The sequence below is a fragment of the Coregonus clupeaformis genome, unplaced genomic scaffold, assembly GCF_020615455.1.
Source record: "Coregonus clupeaformis isolate EN_2021a unplaced genomic scaffold, ASM2061545v1 scaf0491, whole genome shotgun sequence".
NCBI classification, from domain to species: domain Eukaryota; kingdom Metazoa; phylum Chordata; class Actinopteri; order Salmoniformes; family Salmonidae; genus Coregonus; species Coregonus clupeaformis.
In genome coordinates, this window is record NW_025533946.1 from 44,093 (window position 1) to 62,951 (window position 18,859).

Genomic DNA, 18,859 nt, shown 5'->3' on the forward strand with positions numbered 1-18,859 from the left:
CCTAACATGTGTCCATACGGTCTCTACTGCTTCCTCACAGGGGGGACATAAACTTAATGAGAATCTCATTTGCATTTGTTAATTTGGGTTAATGTGCACTAATTGATTCTTGTAACTTGTGTATTCCAATTAACCCAAGTTTTAGTTGCCCAGTGGCCCTGCTCCTGCTGGAAATGAGTGGTGTTTTCTCCATTAAAATCCCTCTGAGGCACTGCCAGATTGGCTGTAGAGTAATTAAGAGTTAATTAGCTTGTAAACAATTAGACAAAACACATTTCTTCCTACCTTTGTTTATCTATTTCAGTGTGTCTATATTGCAACGTAAGACAGCTGACTATCCTTCTGAACGTACATCTCAAGTCTATTACAACAAAACAAAAACAAGCCAGGTACAAAGAATTAGGCTACTTTTAATATACTGCATTGTGGGTAAATAACAAACAGCATGGATCCATGAATAAATACAGTGAAATCTATGAATAAATAAATCCATAACTGGATCCAAAAATAAATAATCGAACAATGCCTTCCTGCCTTCAGAGTAGTTTTCAAATCTCAACAACAGAACGTTTGATAGTTTGAACAAGTGAACTTGTGAAATGTAATGATCAATAACTTAATGAAATCAACTCTAGTACTTCTTTATAACTGCGTAGTTTCACTTTCATCCATTTTGAGTCTCTTGGGGAGTCTCAGCCTCTCGGAGCACAGGAACTGCTCGATCTTGGCAATTTGGGCTCTGATGTTAGATTGCTGTGACTCCTCGTTGTCCTGTGAGCTGGGTGGAAAAGCACCAGAAGCAGAAGCTGGGGTGACAGGGAGAGGAGTTGGTCCTGGGGTAGTCCTGCCACAACCTGCTGCTGTCCATAGTGGAAGGGGTCGGGATGTTGGGCAACGCAGAGCTGACAGGGATATGAACCCGGCTCTCCTACAGAAACATGACACAAGCATGAAACTCATGGACAATAGCCTACAATACTTTCAACACGTAGAGTATATTATCCCTATACTGTATTATTCCACTAATAAAATAAATAAAAAAGCACTACAAAACAATTAGTTATGAGCCATTTAGGCTTAAATAATAGATTCAATTTGTTGAAATTGTCCCTTTAAATTCTTTAGGTGCTTTCCCCTCATACATGTAACTCATGCTCATTGTTTCTCAATTCACAGCACCTGGCTCTAATAAACAGCAGACTGACACACTGCGATGATTGTGACGAGAGAGTAAGTGAGTGTGTGTGAGTGAGTGAGGAGAGGTAGCAAAGTATCATTAGGTAGCCTATTCCCACAGCCACTCCATTCTCTATTTAGCTATGTGAGTTTTATGTGTTGAACACACGTTGAAAATCCCAACCCCTCCACAGTAGCATCTCTGTGACCCTCAACATTAAGACTCAGACTCTGTGACCCTCAAACCAGAGGCCTGGATACAAAATAAAAAAGATTTACAGGAAACAATGATCTGCAATAGTTTGAACTGTTTTCTGTCACTTGTCATTTGACAGATATGTCTGAGAGTTCCCTATAAACTTATGCGGAAGAGTTGATTTAACATTCTAGACATTCCCCAAGCATGGTTGGGGGGCCTCTACGCGATGAATACACTGGGACCATTTCCTGCTGTTCTCCATCAACCTCTAATTGAGAAAAATGCTGTTATTTCACCCTGCTGAAACGTTTTTGGAAAAGAAGAATACTTGAAGCACACTTTTTAATTTCATTGCTCTGCATTGTTGCGAGATTTGCTCACTAGTTCTGCTCCCTAGATACTGTATATGAACTCACTTTTTGTCTTGATATTTCACAAAAGGTTTCTCTGATGGTGTTCCATTTCCCTTGATGAACTCTCTTGTGGGAAGTCGGGATGCTGTGAGCTTTCTGGGAGTCTGCAGATGTGGTCATCACTGACGGATCTGAATGACAAACGAAGTTATACTCAAGCCAATCAGATTCCTTTTATCAAATTTCAGGTATGCCGATCTCAGGGAGGCAATCATGAAGTCGCAAAACAACAATGTTCCTTTTTCAGAGTAAATACTTTGAACGATTATTTGAAAGCCTATATGATTGCCTTACTCACCTCTGGTGTTTTGCTTGCCCTTTAGAATGATGGGTATTGTGAATGGAGAAGGAGGCTCTTGGCACCCAGAGGACAGTTTGGTTTTCAGTTCAGACACTGGAGATATCTGGCATGTAGGCCTACTGTCATTGGTACTTTGAATAATTGCGATGCCCTGCATGTTCCTGGAATGTATGTCCCTTATTTCTGCAGTTAACTCAAATGATAATTGATATATTTTGTTGCTTGCAAACAACGCATAGTCAATGTCAAATGTCTTCTCTTCAACTTTTAGCTGGTCAGATTGTCTTGAATGAGGGAGATCAGTCTCAACTCTTGGGTGCTTGGACGTCGGTGGGTTGTTGTGCATAACTTCAGCATCCTTTTCATTGGCATGTTGTGGTCTCAACTTTTCCTCCACTGTAGAGATACAGCAGTGGCCTTCATGAACCCTCTCAGACTGTGGTGTGTCCATAGCAATTGGAGAAGTTTGGGACTGTGATCCAACAGGGCTGGCAACATCATCTCCATGGGCTCCATCAGGGCTCGCATCAAGCTCTCCATTCTCTGGTAAAGTCTCCTGACAGTTAGGATCCAGTGCATCCTCAGTCACCGGCACACAGTCTCTAGCTGGTTGTTCATGCTTGTACTCCGACTTCTTGGTCCCAATATTACAGTCCGACTGAGCACAGTCCTGTGCAACAACACTCTGGGGACTGTTTTGCTGTGGCAGGTTCAGGGGCATTGATGGAAGACAAGATGTTCCGGTTATCTCTTGCTCTGTCGTCTTCTCAATGTGTGTGTTGCTATGTTGGGCTGAAGCTGGTAATGAGCTGCTAGGTGACTCATCATTGACCTCTGGATTGTGACATCTTATTACATTGATTTCAATTACCTTCTGAGGAAGAGCGTTGCATGGATCTGAGGACTGTGAGACTGCCAATGGGGTCTCAGCTTGGACTAGGTCAATGTCCTGAAATGATTATGTGCTTTTTTGGCTGACTTATCACATGTCTGGCTGGTTTTCATCTCTGGTGTACACAACCTCTGTTCTTGCTCTCCATCCCTTGTTCCTCCAGCCACTGGGTCAACGTCTAGCGCACCATAAACAGACCTGTTCTCGGAGCCAGATAGCACCCTCATAGAGTGACCTTTGTCGCTTAGATAGACGTTGCTGGATGAGCAGACATTATTAATCAAACTGCAGACTGGGTCATTGGAATCACTGGAGTTACATTTGTTGTTTGAGTCCGCTGGCTGACCTTCCCCTGCTCCGCAGATACTCAACACATGGACCATGTCTGTGACGTGGTCGGACCATCTGCAGATCCAAACTGCAGCGAGGCAAACCACTCCAGACTTCCTGCTGGTGGCTGGAGCACTGAGCTAGGTTTGTCTTTACCCTGATGGCTCTCTCCACCTCCCTTTACGTCTGTGCACCCTGGATCGGAACCATGGGTGGCCTGTACGCTGTCGATAACCTTACAGTGGACTGTCTGTGGAGAGTCATCCATCAGAGTCTCCAAACAACCCACAGGACCAACTTCACTGCTTTGATCTGTGTAGGTATATCACATAGCCAAACAACATCAATGATACATTTGGTACAATTGTTATTGCACCAACATCAATGCCACAATTAAATATGCAATTCATTTTAGTGCAATGGTAATGAATCATGCAATGGCAATGACTGGCAAACAATGTACATGTTCCAAGATGGCATAGTAGTGCAGTCGTGTATTCTGTAGTGTGCTCGTGTAAATAGCCAGTTTTTTAGTTTTTTGTATTTTTCGTATATATTCTCAATCTCACTTTTCATCCTTCAACTAAATATACTTTCCTGCAACCCGCCTCACCCAATGTGGAACGGATTCTATTATTTCTTATACCTTTTTATCTAGAACCGGCTGAAACTAGCCAGCTAACTAGCTACTTGCTAGCTACTTGCTATTAGCCACCGTTAGCGGTTTTCACCATTGTCCGTGGCCTGCACTACCTACCTACCAGCCAGCTCTAGCCTGGACAATTATATCAATTATAATAACTATCAACCCAGAACATATCGGATTTTCTGCCAGAATCACTGAATCACTGGACCTTTAACACCGGATCATCACAACTAGCTAGCTGCAACCGAATGGATGTTGTTGTTGGCTAATCACCACTGTCCCGAAGCTAGCACCAGTTAGCCTTGAGCTAGCCTCAAGCCAGGCCCATCTCCCGGCTATCTATGTCACGGTTTTGGCCGAGGCTGCTTCTCCTCCTTGTTCGGGCAGGCTTCGGCGGTCGTCGTCTCCGGAGTACTAGCTGCCATGTTTCGATGTTCGTTTGGTTTGGTCTGTTTGTACACCTGTTCTTTGTTAGTGTTGATTATGTGCCCTATAAGTTCTCTTAGGTTTTGTCATGTGTTGTGTGTAATTGTTTCGTGTCAGCTAGGCGTCAGTTTGTTCTCTCTCGTTCTGTTTTGTTTTGAGAGCGTGTCCGCACTGTGTGCGCAGTTTGGGTTACGCACTGTTTTCTGTGTGCGTAATTCTTCGCTTGCCCTCCGGCTGGGATTTTGCCGTGAGTCTGTTGTATTGTTTGATCCTCACTAAAGACTGTTGAAGAGCCTCTGTTGTCCTGCGCTTGATTTCTGCACCACATCTATGCTCAGCCCTTGACAGAATTACACACCAAACATGGAATCAGCAGGAGCCGCCTCATCTGTCGAGGCAATCGAGGAGCGCCTTCGCGGACAGGATCAAAAGATCAGCTGGATTGGGAACTCTCTCGAGGGGGTGGTGGAGACCCTCCGTAGATGGGAGACCGGCGGGGCTCCCACGCATCCACCCATCGCACCATCGCCATCAGCCAGTCCGCCTGTTCAACTTCCGGAACCCAGTGGGATTCGGCTCTCGCTCCCGAGGGCGTATGATGGCACCGCTGCCGGGTGTCAGGGTTTCCTTCTACAAGTCGAACTTTACCTAGCCACTGTACACCCGGTGCCCTCGAGATACGAGAGCGTTTCCGCCCTCATCTCCTGTCTCACCGGCAAGGCGTTGGAATGGGCCAACGCCGAATGGAGGAGGATAGACGCCGCTACTATCACATATGCGGAATTCTCTCGCCGCTTCCGGACTGTTTTCGACCATCCACCAGAGGGGAAAGCGGCGGGGGAGCATCTGTTCTACCTCCGGCAGGGGATGAGGAGTGCCCAAGATTTTGCACTGGAGTTCCGGACTCTAGCGGCTGATGCAGGGTGGAATGAGCGGGCCCTCATAGACCACTTTCGCTGCAGCCTCAGGGAGGACGTCCGTAGAGAGTTGGCCTGCAGGGACACCACTCTCACCTTTGACCAACTGGTGGACATGGCAATTCGCCTAAACACCCTGCTGGCCACCCGCGGACGCCCTGGGGGGGGGTCGCCCATTCCACCCTCCAGCACCTCCGAGTCGAGTCCCATGGAGCTCGGGGGGCTGGCGCTAGAGAACGGAGGAGAGGGAGTTCGAGGGGGCCGTCCCCTGCACCAACTGTGGCCGTGGAGGACACACTGCGGCCAGGTGCTGGGGAGGGTCTCCTGAGGGACGAGACGGCAGGCCACGCGCTGGGGAGTCCTTCCTGGTGAGTAGGCGCCCCACTTACCCAGAGCTCTCTGTCGTGCACATAACCATACCTGTTAGTTTTTTACAGGTTGCACCTCGTTCCCAGCATAAGGCGCTAGTAGATTCAGGCGCGGCTGGGAATTTTGTAGATCGTAAGTTTTGTAAAGAGTTAGGGATTCCTCTCCTTCCTGTTAAAGATCCCTTCCCTGTACATGCCCTAGATAGCCGTCCGTTGGGATCGGGGTTGATTAGGGAGGTCACAGCGCCACTTAGGATGGAGACGCAGGGGGGTCATGAGGAGACGATTCAGCTATATCTGATTGACTCTCCTGTGTATCCGGTGGTGCTGGGGCTTCCCTGGTTGATTACTCATGATCCCACTATTTCGTGGCGAGAGAGGGCTCTTAAGGGGTGGTCTGCCCAGTGTGTGGGGCGATGTCTGGGTGTTTCCGTGGGGGCGACCTCGGTGGAGAGTCCAAACCAAGTGCCCGCATTGCACATTCCCCCCGAGTATGAGGATCTGGCAGTCGTGTTTAGCAAGGCGAGGGCGGCGCGATTGCCACCTCATAGACAGGGGGATTGTGCGATAGATCTCCAGGCAGGAGCTGCGCTCCCGCGGGAGCCATGTGTATCCGTTGTCGCAAGAGGAGAAGAGAGCTATGGAGACATACATAGCTGAGTCTCTGAGACAGGGATACATACGGCCCTCCACTTCCCCTGCGTCCTCGAGCTTCTTTTTTGTGAAGAAGAAAGATGGAGGTTTGCGCCCGTGTATTGATTACCGTGGTCTCAATCAGATTACTGTAAAATACAGTTATCCACTCCCTCTGATTGCGACTATGACGGAGTCATTGCACGGGGCAAGGTTCTTCACAAAATTGGACCTCAGGAGCGCCTACAACTTGGTGCGCATTAGGGAGGGCGATGAATGGAAGACAGCGTTTAGTACCACCTCGGGTCATTACGAGTATCTCGTCATGCCATACGGTTTAATGAATGCTCCGTCAGTCTTCCAATCCTTTGTGGATGAGATTTTCCGGGACATGCAGGGACAGGGGGTGGTCGTGTATATAGACGATATTCTGGTGTACAGTTCTACCCGAGCCGAGCATGTAGCCCTGGTGCGCCGAGTATTGAGGAGACTGTTGGAGCACGACCTGTATGTCAAGGCAGAGAAATGTCTGTTTTTCCATGAGTCGGTCTCCTTTTTGGGTTATCAGTTGTCTGCGTCAGGGGTGAAGATGGAGGTTGACCGTGTGTCAGCCGTGCGTAATTGGCAAACCCCAACCACAGTTAAAGAGGTGCAGCAGTTCTTGGGCTTTGCCAATTACTACCGGAGGTTTATCCGGGGTTTTGGACAGGTGGCAGCTCCCATCACGTCCCTTCTGAAGGGGGGTCCGGTGCGCTTGCGGTGGTCAGTTGAAGCGGACAGGGCTTTTGGGAGACTGAAGGACCTGTTTATTCGGTGCCGGTGCTGGCGCACCCGGATCCCGCTTTACCATTCCAAGTGGCGGTGGACGCGTCAGAAGCCGGTATCGGAGCCGTTCTCTCGCAACGGTCCGGCACGCCACCTAAACTCCGCCCCTGTGCCTTTTACTTGAAAGAGCTCAGTCCGGCGGAGCGAAATTATGACGTAGGGGACAGGGAGCTGTTAGCCGTGGTACAGGCCCTAAAGGTGTGGAGGCATTGGCTTGAGGGGGCTCAACACCCTTTTCTCATTTTGACTGACCACCGTAATCTGGAATACATTCGGGCAGCTAGGAGACTAAATCCTCGCCAGGCGCGGTGGACTATGTTTCTAGCCAGGTTCGTGTTTAAGATCACTTACATACCTGGGTCCCAGATCGGAAAGGCAGACGCCCTGTCTCGGCGATATGACACAGAGGAGAGGTCCGTTGAGCCCACTCCCATACTACCGAAGTCTTGTTTGGTGGCACCGGTGGTGTGGGAGGTCGATGCTGAAATCGAGCGGGCGTTACGTACCGACCCTAGTCCCACCAGTGTCCGGTGGGTCGGACGTACGTTCCGCTCGAGGTTCGGGATCGACTCATTTATTGTGCTGACACGTCACCCTCCTCTGGCCATCCAGGTATTGGTCGGACAGTGCACTGCCTTAGCACGAAGTACTGGTGGCCAACGTTAGCCAGGGATGTGAGGGTTTATGTTTCCTCCTGCTTGGTGTGTGCCCAGTGTAAGGCGCCCAGACATTTGCCCAGGGGTAAGTTACAACCCCTGCCCGTTCCACAACGACCCTGGTCGCACCTCTCTGTGGATTTTGTTACAGACCTTCCCCCCTCACAGGGGAATACCACCATTCTGGTCGTTGTGGACCGGTTCTCGAAGGCCTGTCGTCTCCTTCCCATGCCGGGTCTCCCTACTGCCCTACAGACCGCTGAGGCACTATTCACCCACGTCTTCCGGCATTACGGGGTACCCGAGGATATAGTGTCTGATCGAGGCCCCCAATTTACCTCCAGAGTCTGAACAGCTTTCATGGAGCGCTTGGGGGTTTCGGTTAGCCTTACCTCGGGGTACCACCCGGAGAGCAATGGGCAGGTCGAACGTGTGAACCAGGATGTGGGTAGGTTTCTGAGGTCATATTGCCAGGACCGGCCGGAGGAGTGGGCGAGGTATGTTCCCTGGGCCGAGATGGCACAGAACTCTCTCCGCCACTCCTCCACCAAACTAACTCAGTTCCAGTGTGTTTTAGGATACCAGCCGGCTCTGGCACCTTGGCATCAGAGCCAGATCGAGGCCCCTGCGGTGGATGAGTGGGTGCGGCGCTCGGAGGAGACGTGGAACGCTGCTCACGTCCATCTGCAGCGGGCCATCCGTCAACAGAAGACGAGCGCCGATCTCCACCGCAGTGAGGGACTGGTGTACGCACCGGGAGATCGGGTCTGGCTCTCGACCAGAAACCTGCCCCTCCGCCTGCCCTGCCGGAAGCTGGGTCGGCGGTTTGTGCGGCCTTTTAAAGTCCTGAGGAGGTTGAACGAGGTGTGTTACAGGTTACAATTGCCTATTGATTACAAGAATATTAACCCCTCGTTCCATGTGTCTCTCCTCAGGCCGGTTGTAGCTGGTCCACTCCAGGACTTTGAGATAGAGGAGACTCCTCCGCCCCCGCTGGACATCGAGGGGGCTCCGGCGTACACTGTTTGGTCCATCCTGGATTCGAGACGCCGGATGGGGGGGCTCCAATATCTCGTGGAGTGGGAGGGGTACGGCCCGGAGGAGCGGTGCTGGGTGCCGAGGAAGGACATCTTAGACCCGTCTCTTCTGACCGAGTTCCATCGTGGTCATCCTACGCACCGCCTGGTCGTCCTCGAGGCCGGGGTCGGCCGGGGTCCGCATCCGCCTGGTCGTCCTCGAGGCCGGGGTCGGCGCACGGCTGGAGCCGCGCGTCAAGGGGGGGGTACTGTCACGGTTTCGGCCGAGGCTGCTTCTCCTCCTTGTTCGGGCAGGCTTCGGTGGTCGTCGTCTCCGGAGTACTAGCTGCCACCGTTCTATGTTTTTCGATGTTCGTTTGGTTTGGTCTGTTTGTACACCTGTTCTTTGTTAGTGTTGATTATGTGCCCTATAAGTTCTCTTAGGTTTTGTCATGTGTTGTGTGTAATTGTTTCGTGTCAGCTAGGCGTCAGTTTGTTCTCTCTCATTCTGTTTTGTTTTGAGAGCGTGTCCGCACTGTGTGCGCAGTTTGGGTTACGCACTGTTTTCTGTGTGCGTAATTCTTCGCTTGCCCTCCGGCTGGGATTTTGCCGTGAGTCTGTTGTATTGTTTGATCCTCACTAAAGACTGTTGAAGAGCCTCTGTTGTCCTGCACTTGATTTCTGCACCACATCTACGCTCAGCCCTTGACAATCTACCTCTCTGTCATCCGGACGGGACCTCCTAGTGTCGACACGGAGCCCCGCCGATCCATCACAACTGGTCTGCCGACGTAATCGCCTGATGTGGTTTCAACAGGCTTCCCGTTGTGACGACCATGAAGATCCCCGGCCCGCTATCACACGCAATAAACAGCCGTGCCTCCTGCTCGCCTGTGCCGTAGCAGCCATCGAACTTGCTCCAGGACTCACCTATTGCTGTTCACTGGACCTTATGATCACTCAGCTACACAGCTGATGCCTGCTGGACTGTTCCTTTACACGGTACCCCATCCTGTTTATCTGTCCTGTTTATCTGTTTAGCCTCAGCCCAAACTTTCGTCGCCATTACCAGTTGTTGTCTTAGCTCTCTCGAATAACACCTGTGATTGCTTTATGCCTCTCTCCCATGTCAATATGCCTTGCCTATTGCTGTTTCGGTTAGTTCTTATTATACAATTTCACTGTAGACCCCCCAGTCCCGCTCAACCAGCCTCAGAGAGCTCCTTTGTCCCACCCCCCATACACGCGGAGACCGGCTCAATCGGTACCTCCAGTGATGCTATCTCTTTCATAGTTACCCAATGCTTAGGTGTACCTCCACTGTACTCATATCCTTCCATATCCTTGTCTGTGCATAATGCCCTGAATCTATTCTACAACGCCCGGAAATCTGCCCCTTTTATTCTCTGTACCCAACGCACTAGAAGACCAGTTCTTAAAGCCTTTAGCCGTATCCTTATTCTACTCCTCCTCTGTTCCTCTGGTGATGTAGAGGTTAACCCAGGCCCCGCAGCCCCCAGTATCACTCCTACTCCCCAGGCGCTATCATTTGTTGACTTCTGTAACCGTAAAAGCCTTTGTAACTTGCATGTTAACATCAGATGCCTCCTCCCTAAGTTTGAGTTATTCACTGCGTTAGCACACTCCGCCAACCCTGATGTTCTAGCAGTGTCTGAATCCTGGCTTAGGAAGGCTACCAAAAACTCTGAAATGTCCATCCCAAACTACAAAATGTTCCATCTAGATAGAACTGCCAAAGGGGGCGGAGATGCAATCTACTGTAGCTCTATCATACTATCCAGGTCTGTGCCCAAACAGTTTGAGCTTCTACTTCTAAAAATCCAACTTTCCAGAAATAAGTCTCTCACTGTTGCTGCTTGCTACAGACCCCCCTCAGCCCCCAGCTGTGCCCTGGACACCATATGTGAATTGATTGCCCCCCATCTATATCTATCCTAAGAGTTTATACTGCTTGGTGACCTAAACTGGGATATGCTTAACACCCCGGCCATCCTACAATCTAAAGTAGATGCCCTCAATCTCACACAAATTATCAAGGAACCTACCAGGTACAACCCTAAATCTGTAAACATGGGCACCCTCATAGATATCATCCTGACTAATTTACCCTCTAAATTGTCACGTTCGTTTAAAGAAGGGTCGGACCAAGGCGCAGCGTGATATGCGTACATGTTTATTTAACGATAAACACACGACAAAACAACAAAGGAAACGAAACGTTAAGTCCAAAGGTACAACACAACAAACCTTACACGGAACAAGAACCCACAACTAGACAGTGCCAAAAGGCTGCCTAAGTATGATTCCCAATCAGAGACAACGAGTGACGGCTGCCTGAGAATCTGGACCCTTTCTTTCTAAAATTCAACCCCTGTTACTAGCCTGTTCAATCTCACTTTCGTATCATCTGAGATCCCCAGAGATTGGAAAGCTGCCACGGTCATCCCCCTCTTCAAAGGGGGTGACACTCTAGATCCAAACTGTTACAGACCTATATCCATCCTGCCCTGCCTTTCGAAAGTATTTGAAAGTCAAGTTAACAAACAGATCACCGACCATTTCGAATCCCACCGTACCTTCTCCGCTATGCAATCTGGTTTCCGAGCTGGTCATGGGTGCACCTCAGCCACGCTCAAGGTCCTAACAATATTATAACCGCGATCGATAAAAGACAGTACTGTGCAGCCGTCTTCATCGACCTTGCCAAGGCTTTCGACTCTGTCAATCACCTCATTCTCATTGGCAGACTAAATAGCCTTGGTTTCTCAAATGACTGTCTCGCCTGATTCACCAACTACTTCTCAGATAGAGTTCAATGTGTCAAATCGGAGGGCCTGTTGTCTGGACCTCTGGCAGTCTCTATGGGGGTGCCACAGGGTTCAATTCTCGGGCCGACTCTATTCTCTGTGTATATCAATGATGTCGCTCTTGCCGCTGGTGACTCTCAGATCCACCTCTACGCAGACAACACCATTTTGTATACACTGTGTTAACAAACCTCCAAATGAGCTTCAATGCCATACAACACTCCTTCCGTAGCCTCCAACTGCTCTTAAACCCTAGTAAAACTAAATGCATGCTCTTCAATCGAACGCTGCTTGCACCCGCCCGCCTGACTAGAATCACTACTCTCGGCGGGTCTGACTTAGAATATGTGGACAACTACAAATACCTAGGTGTCTGGTTAGACCGTAAACTCTCCTTCCAGACTCACATTAAGCATCTCCAATCCAAAGTTAAATCTAGAATTGGCTTCCTATTTCACAACAAAGCCTCCTTCACGCATGCTGCCAAACATGCCCTCGTAAAACTGACTATCCTACCGATCCTTGACTTCGTCGATGTCATTTACAAAATAGCCTCCAACACTCTCCTCAGCAAATTGGATGTAGTCTATCACAGTGCCATCTGTTTTGTCACCAAAGCCCCATATACTACCCACCATTGTGACCTGTACGCTCTCGTTGGCTGGCCCTCACCACATATTCGTCGCCAATCCCACTGGCTCCAGGCCATCTATAAATCTCTGCTAAGCAAATCCCTGCCTTATCTTAGCTCATTGGTCACCATAGCAACACCCACCCGTAGTATGTGCTCCAGCAGGTATATCTCACTGGTCATCCCCAAAGCCAACACCTCCTTTGGCCGCCATTCCTTCCAGTTCTCTGCTACTAATGACTGGAACGAACTGCAAAAATCTCTGAAGCTCGAGACTCTTATTTCCCTCACTAACTTTAAACATCAGTTGTCAGAGCAGCTTACCGATCACTGCACCTGTACACAGCTCATCTGTAATTAGCCTACCCAACTACCTCATCCCCATATTGTTATTTATTTTGCACCCCAGTATCTCTATTTACATCTTCTGCACATCTATCACTCCAGTGTTAATACTAAATTGTAATTATTTTGCACTATGGCTTATTTATTGCCTTACCGCCATAACTTATTACATTTGCATACACTGTATATAGATTTTCTATTGTATTATTGACTGTACGTTTTGTTTATCCCATGTGTAACTCTGTGTTGTTGTTGTTTTTATCGCACTGCTTTGCTTTATCTTGGCCTGGTCGCAGTTGTAAATGAGAACTTGTTCTCAGCTGGCTTACCTGGTTAAATAAAGGTGAAATAAATAAATAAAAATATATATATGCATCTTACCTGACACATCTGTAACATGTAAATTCCGCTGTCTAGAGTCACTTTCCACTGTTTGAGCCTCTCCGTCCACTACATCTGTGTCTTCTCTAGGAATGTCCTTTGAGACACATTCATCTTTAGCAGATTGGTCTCTGCTTTCACCCATTGGATTCTGGTTGTCCTTCAGCCCACTCTGAATAGGTGAACGATAACAGATAACATAGTATTATTACGGTATTCATGGTGTAAGGTCGAAATACTGCAATTAAACATCGGACTTTCTGTTATTAATCAGCAGTTTACAAAACATTATGAACACCTGCTCTTTCCATGACAGACTGATCAGGTGAAAGCTATGATCCCTTATTGATGTCACTTTTTAAGGATTTTTAAGCCTTGAGACAACTAAGACATGGATTGTGTTTGTGTGCCATTCAGAGGCTGAATGGGCAAGACAAACGATTTAAGTGCCTTTGAACGGGGTATGCTAATAGGTGCCAAGCACACCGGTTTGTGTCAATAATGGCAATGCTACTGGGTTTTTCACACTCAACAGTTTCCTGTGTGTATCAACAATGGTCCACCACCCAAAGGCCATGCCAACTTGACAACTGTGGGAAGCATTGGAGTGGGCCAGCTTCCCTGTGGAACGCTTTCGACAAATTGAGGCTGTTCTGAGGGAAAAAGGGGGTGCAGCTCAACATTAGGAAGGTGTTCTTAATGTTTTGTACAGTCAGTGTATATCAGCATATTTTGATTTGGGAAATGTGTTCTGCTTGCAGCATAGCACGGGATGATAGTTCTGTGTGTTTCTCATGAAGGTGATCAGAAGCCTTCTTCACAGATCTCAGGTCTTGGTGTTCTGATTGGATCCTCTCATGTAACATAAGCTTATGTTTAAGAACATGCAATACATTTTATGTATTTGTACACAAATGTACTGTGTTCAGATATGTGAAATAATGACACAAATATACAATGTCTAGTTTAGTTTTACCAAGCTTTTAAATCACAAGAGAGCCTTTGTCTATTGAATACATTTGTCCAGTACATCACACCATCTTTTCAACCATATTTGACAATATTCAGTGATACCTCATTTTCCCATGTCATTTTAGAATTTCTGTACTCCTCCATCAGATGAGTGAATCTGTCTTCTTTTTCCTGGGTTTTCTCTCAGATCACTTCATGTTCTCTTTTAAGGGCCTGCAATAAAATTAATCACCCGAGAGATTTTTTATGCAATAATACATTTTTATGTGTTTATTTAACCTGGACAGAGGGATCTAAACAGACAGAGAAGCCAATACAAATCAGTTGGGCTGTGTCATGTTATTAATGATTTCAATAAATTAATGAATATGTGAATTAAACTGGGATAGAGGGGCGAGTAAGAGCCAATAAGAGACGCGGCTGTAAATGGAAAATAAACACACTATCATTCAGTTGCTCTTCGTTGGTACTAATGTGCAAAGTATGATATACAATGCACTCCATCATCTTTATGTGCTGTGAGCACTATCATAATTTATTTCTCTCCTTGTATAAATTCACTTCATAATCATTTAACTGGTGTAAGAAATATTTGATCCAAAGAGAGTGACAGAGGAAGTGTTCTACCGTTTTGTATTAAACCATCTACAGTACCCTCTGGTCATTTAAATCATACCTATCAAATGGTGATATATTTTCAGAAAATCATGGGTACAATAAAAAATGCAATAAGTTGTAATAGAGCAGAATAAATATGGAACGCAAAGGGAATTTTGCAGCCCATTTTATAATCTTAAAAGAAAAACACAAATTTATTTAGCTTAATTTGCTTATTTGAAACTAGGAGACACTAAAAGGCCTGATCTGGTACTCCTTTCGCTGTGCTTGAAGTGCCAGCTCCACTCGGCTCACAGCCTGAGTCTGTGTCAGCAGAAGCTGATGGGCATGCTGTAGGGAGTTCATCACCTCCTAAACACAAACAAAGGGGTGGGAGCTGTGTTAATGACATGCGTGGAAATCCCCTTTCCCAACCCCCACAAACCAAGCCCCTTTATTTTACACTGACACACTTTTCCCAAATCCATTTTTTAAAAACGGTTTAATTATGAACATTTCATTAATGTTGTGTTGATATACAAGTTAATACCCTGCTATATATCCAGAAAACCACAGTTTTCTCCCAAAAAACGAAATAATATTTACCACATGTTGAAATTGCTGTATGTGTTGCTCTTTGACTGTGAGGTTGCAGTTCTCTTCAGATCCACCCACTGATGACACTTTGGCCTTAATAATAATAAGCTTGTTATTCAGTTCATCAGTTCAAGCCTGCTGAACTAAATTAATTAATTAATACAATTAGATCACGCAATTTTTTGACAAAGTGAAATATTTCTGGAATTTATATAAAGTGCATTCGGAAATTATTCAGACCCCTTGACTTTTTCAACATTTTGTTACGTTACGGCCTTCGACAATCTACACACAATACCCAATAATGACGAAGCAATAACAGGTTTTTAGACATTTTTGCACATTTCTTAAACATCCAAAACAGAAATATTACATTTACATAAGTATTCAGACCCTTTACTCAGTTCTTTGTTGAAGCACCTTTGGCAGCGATTACAGCATCAAGTCTTCTTGGGTATGACGCTACAAGCTTGGCACACCTGTATTTGGGGAGTTTCTCTCATTCTTCTCTGCAGATCCTCTCAAGCTCTGTCAGGTTGGATGGGGAGCGTCGCTGCACAGCTATTTTCAGGGCTCTCCAGAGATGTTTGATTGGGTTCAAGTCCGGGCTCTGGCTGGGCCACTCAAGGACATTCAGAGACTTGTCCCGAAGCCACTCCTGCGTTGTCTTGGCTGTGTGCTTAGGGTCACTGTCCTGTTGGATGGTGAACCTTCGCCCCAGTCTGAAGTCCTTAGTGCTCTGGAGCAGGTTTTCATCAAGGATCTCTCTGTACTTTGCTCCGTTCATCTTTCCCTCGATCATGACTAGTCTCCCAGTCCCTGTCGCTGAAAAACATCCCCACAGCCACCATGCTTCACAGTAGGGATGGTGCCAGGTTTCCTCCATATGTGGCGCTTGGCATTCAGGCCAAAGAGTTCAATCTTGGTTTCATCAGACCAGAGAATCTTGTTTCTCATGGTCTGAGAGTCCTTTAGGTGCCTTTTGGCAAACTCCAAGCGGGCTGTCACGTGCCTTTTACTGAGTAGCGGATTCCATCTGGCCACTCTACCATAAAGGCCTGATTGGTGGAGTGATGCAGAATTTGTTGTCCTTCTGGAAGGTTCTCCCATCTCCACAGAGGAACTCTGGAGCTTTGTCAGAGTGACCATCAGGTTCTTGGTCACATCCCTGACCAAGGCCCTTCTCCCCCGATTGTTCAGTTTGGCCAGGCGGCCAGCTCTAGGAAGAGTCTTGGGGGTTCCAAACTACTTCCATTTAAGAATGATGGAGGCCACTGTGTTCTTGGGGACCTTCAATGCTGCAGACATTTTTTGGTACCCTTCCCCAGATCTGTGCCTCGACACAATCCTGTCTCTGAGCTCTATGAACAATTCCTTCGACCTCATGGCTTGGTTTTTGCTCTGACATGCACTGTCAACTGTGGGACCTTATATAGACAGGTATGTGCCTTTCCAAATCATGTCCAATCAATTACCACAGGTGGACTCCAATCAAGTTGTAGAAACATCTCAAGGACGATCAATGGAAACAGGATGCACCTGAGCTCAATTTCGAGTCTCATAGCAAAGGGTCTGAATACTTATGTAAATAAGGTATTTCTGTTTTTATTTTTAATAAATGTGCTAAAATTTCTGGAAAAACAATTTAATCCATTTTAGAATAAGGCTGTAACGTAACAAAATGTGGGAAAAGGGAAGGGGTCTGAATACTTTCCGAATGCACTGTATATGTAGCTTTTGTCTTTACTGCAAATGGAAAAGTAACATTTTCCAGACTAACTCCTCAAGGCAGAATTTTTTCCCACATCTCCTTTAAATTAACAGCAGCTGCTGGCCCCACCGTAACAGTATCACCACTTTACATAAATAGCGATACTATGGTTAAGGGGAAAAATATGTTTCAAAAACCAGGCTGCTATAAGTACAACAGAGTTACTGGTTAAATGCCAAACAAGAATGGCTACGGCTACCTGATAATGTATGGCCTGCCACTGATATCAGAAGTCACAATAACAAAATACGTTGACGTTTCTCTGATTAAAAAGGCCACCACCGTACTGGTGAATATACACTGAGTATACCAAACATTAGGAACTCGTTCCTAATATTGAGTTGCGCCCCCGGTTTCGTGACACAAACCGGTGTGCTTGGCACATACTACCATACCCCGTTCAAAGGCACTTCAATCTTTTGTCTTGCCCATTAACCCTCTGAATGGCACATACAGTACATGTCTCAATTGTCTCAATCCTTCTTTAACCTGTCTCCTCCCCATTATCTACACTGATTGAAGTGGATTTAACAAGTGACATCAATAAGGGATCATAGCTTTCACCTGGATTCACCAGGTCAGTCTATGTCATGGAACGAGCAGGTGTCCTTAATGTTTTGTACACTCAGTGTAGATTAGAGTCTTGGGCAAAGTCTGGCTTTTAAAACGTATGGTAACACTTTACATTACGTTGCTCTGCACAGTTATAAGAGCAACTTAAGTTTTACATAAAATGTATAAATTTGCTAGTGGGCATGGCTGTGGCGGGCGTACCGTTTTGCTCCAGCTTCTCGTGAGCCTTCCTTCCCATGGCACACTATCTGGAGAGAGACCCAAACCGCTTCTCCACTTCCCCCAGTTGGTTCAGGTGGCTGTCTTTGGTCTCGGTCTGCAGCTGCAGCTTCTGCTCCTGTAATAAGAAGTAAAGTAGGTTCTCTCTCAGTAGAATGGTCAGGATTGGTATGATTATTCTCAGTCAGCCGCCACAAAGGAGGAGGATACTGGGAAAGAATTTGCTGTCACTTTGGGCTGAGAGGACCTTTGTTTAACATCTTGGCTGCCTGCTCCCCTCCTAGAGATAAGGAGTCAACTTTACGCATTGCCTGAGAGCCTTTTATTATTCATTGCTGTCATTATTGTTTGATTGTCTGTATCAAGACGCTTTTTTCTTTGCCACTGGAAGGTTAAACAGAGCGAGGCGAGGCTCAGTTAAAAAATATTTTAGTGATATTTTCTCGGCTGCACTGGCAGTTCAAGTGTCACACACTCCCTATCCGTTACTCCTGATGAACCATTCCCTCTCCTCATCCTCCTCTTTCATTCCGCCCACTCCCACTCTCCCCTGTCAACAATTTATATAATTGGAATCATTACCAGCTTGCTACATTTCTTCTCCAAACTGTACTCGAACAACTGTAGAACAGTAGTAAAAAGATGGTTATGTTTACAGTCTACAATGCAGACTTTCAGGAAAGTTTTATAGTATAACCAAAGCCTTGCATATGTGCAAATAACATTCAATTGAACTAACAATACAAACACATGGAATTAAAATGATTTAATATACAGTATGACATAAAATTAAGTAAACACAATTGTGTCATTATGTAAGCAAGAAGTCAATTATATTACTCCAAAATAAAATATAAAAAAGAGCCTGTATTGCTCAATAGCAGGGTTAGGTTGTAAATGCAGTGGACCATGGGGCCTGCCATATATCACATTAGCTGTCTCACCCCAGTATCTACTCCACATACACCCCAACTCATAAGGTCAGCGGTGGGATAGCTTTTCACAATGTTCACCCATATCCTCCAAACGGGATAAGAGGGGGGAATGGAAAGGTGTCCTGCTTCCTCATTGTGTGTGTGTGTGTTTTCTAGAAATGTTACCTGTAACAATTTCACTTCCTCCAAATATCCTTGTCCAGCTGGTGCTT

General features: G+C 46.6%; 1 protein-coding gene across 3 annotated transcripts; it reads right to left on the minus strand.

Annotated features, from left to right (window-relative positions):
- Nucleotides 1-436: 436 nt before the first annotated feature.
- Nucleotides 437-18,074, minus strand: LOC121576910. Of its 3 annotated transcripts, XM_041890493.1 has the most exons (7): nt 17,695-18,074; nt 15,159-15,242; nt 14,058-14,924; nt 12,984-13,155; nt 2,087-3,623; nt 1,792-1,919; nt 437-928 (listed from the first exon to the last, which is right to left on the minus strand). In XM_041890493.1, exons 5-7 carry the CDS (start codon nt 2,808-2,810, stop codon nt 746-748), a joined length of 1,035 nt encoding a protein of 344 aa, XP_041746427.1. In that variant the 5' UTR covers nt 2,811-3,623; nt 12,984-13,155; nt 14,058-14,924; nt 15,159-15,242; nt 17,695-18,074; the 3' UTR covers nt 437-745. The 3 variants fall into 3 exon arrangements, with proteins under 3 accessions (XP_041746427.1, XP_041746428.1, XP_045071560.1); XM_041890494.1 differs by lacking the exons at nt 14,058-14,924; nt 15,159-15,242; nt 17,695-18,074 and having other exon boundaries at nt 12,984-13,253; XM_045215625.1 differs by lacking the exons at nt 12,984-13,155; nt 14,058-14,924; nt 15,159-15,242; nt 17,695-18,074 and having other exon boundaries at nt 2,087-3,753.
- Nucleotides 18,075-18,859: the final 785 nt, after the last annotated feature.

Coding starts and splice junctions, on each gene's coding strand:
- LOC121576910 (XM_041890493.1), bottom strand. CDS start 2,810: ATGCCCCTGAACCTGCCACAGCAAAACAGTCCCCAGAGTGTTGTTGCA. Junction 1,920..2,086: donor GGGCAAGCAAAACACCAGAG/GTGAGTAAGGCA, acceptor TTTGTCATTCAG/ATCCGTCAGTGATGACCACA. Junction 929..1,791: donor GTGAAATATCAAGACAAAAA/GTGAGTTCATAT, acceptor ATGTTTCTGTAG/GAGAGCCGGGTTCATATCCC.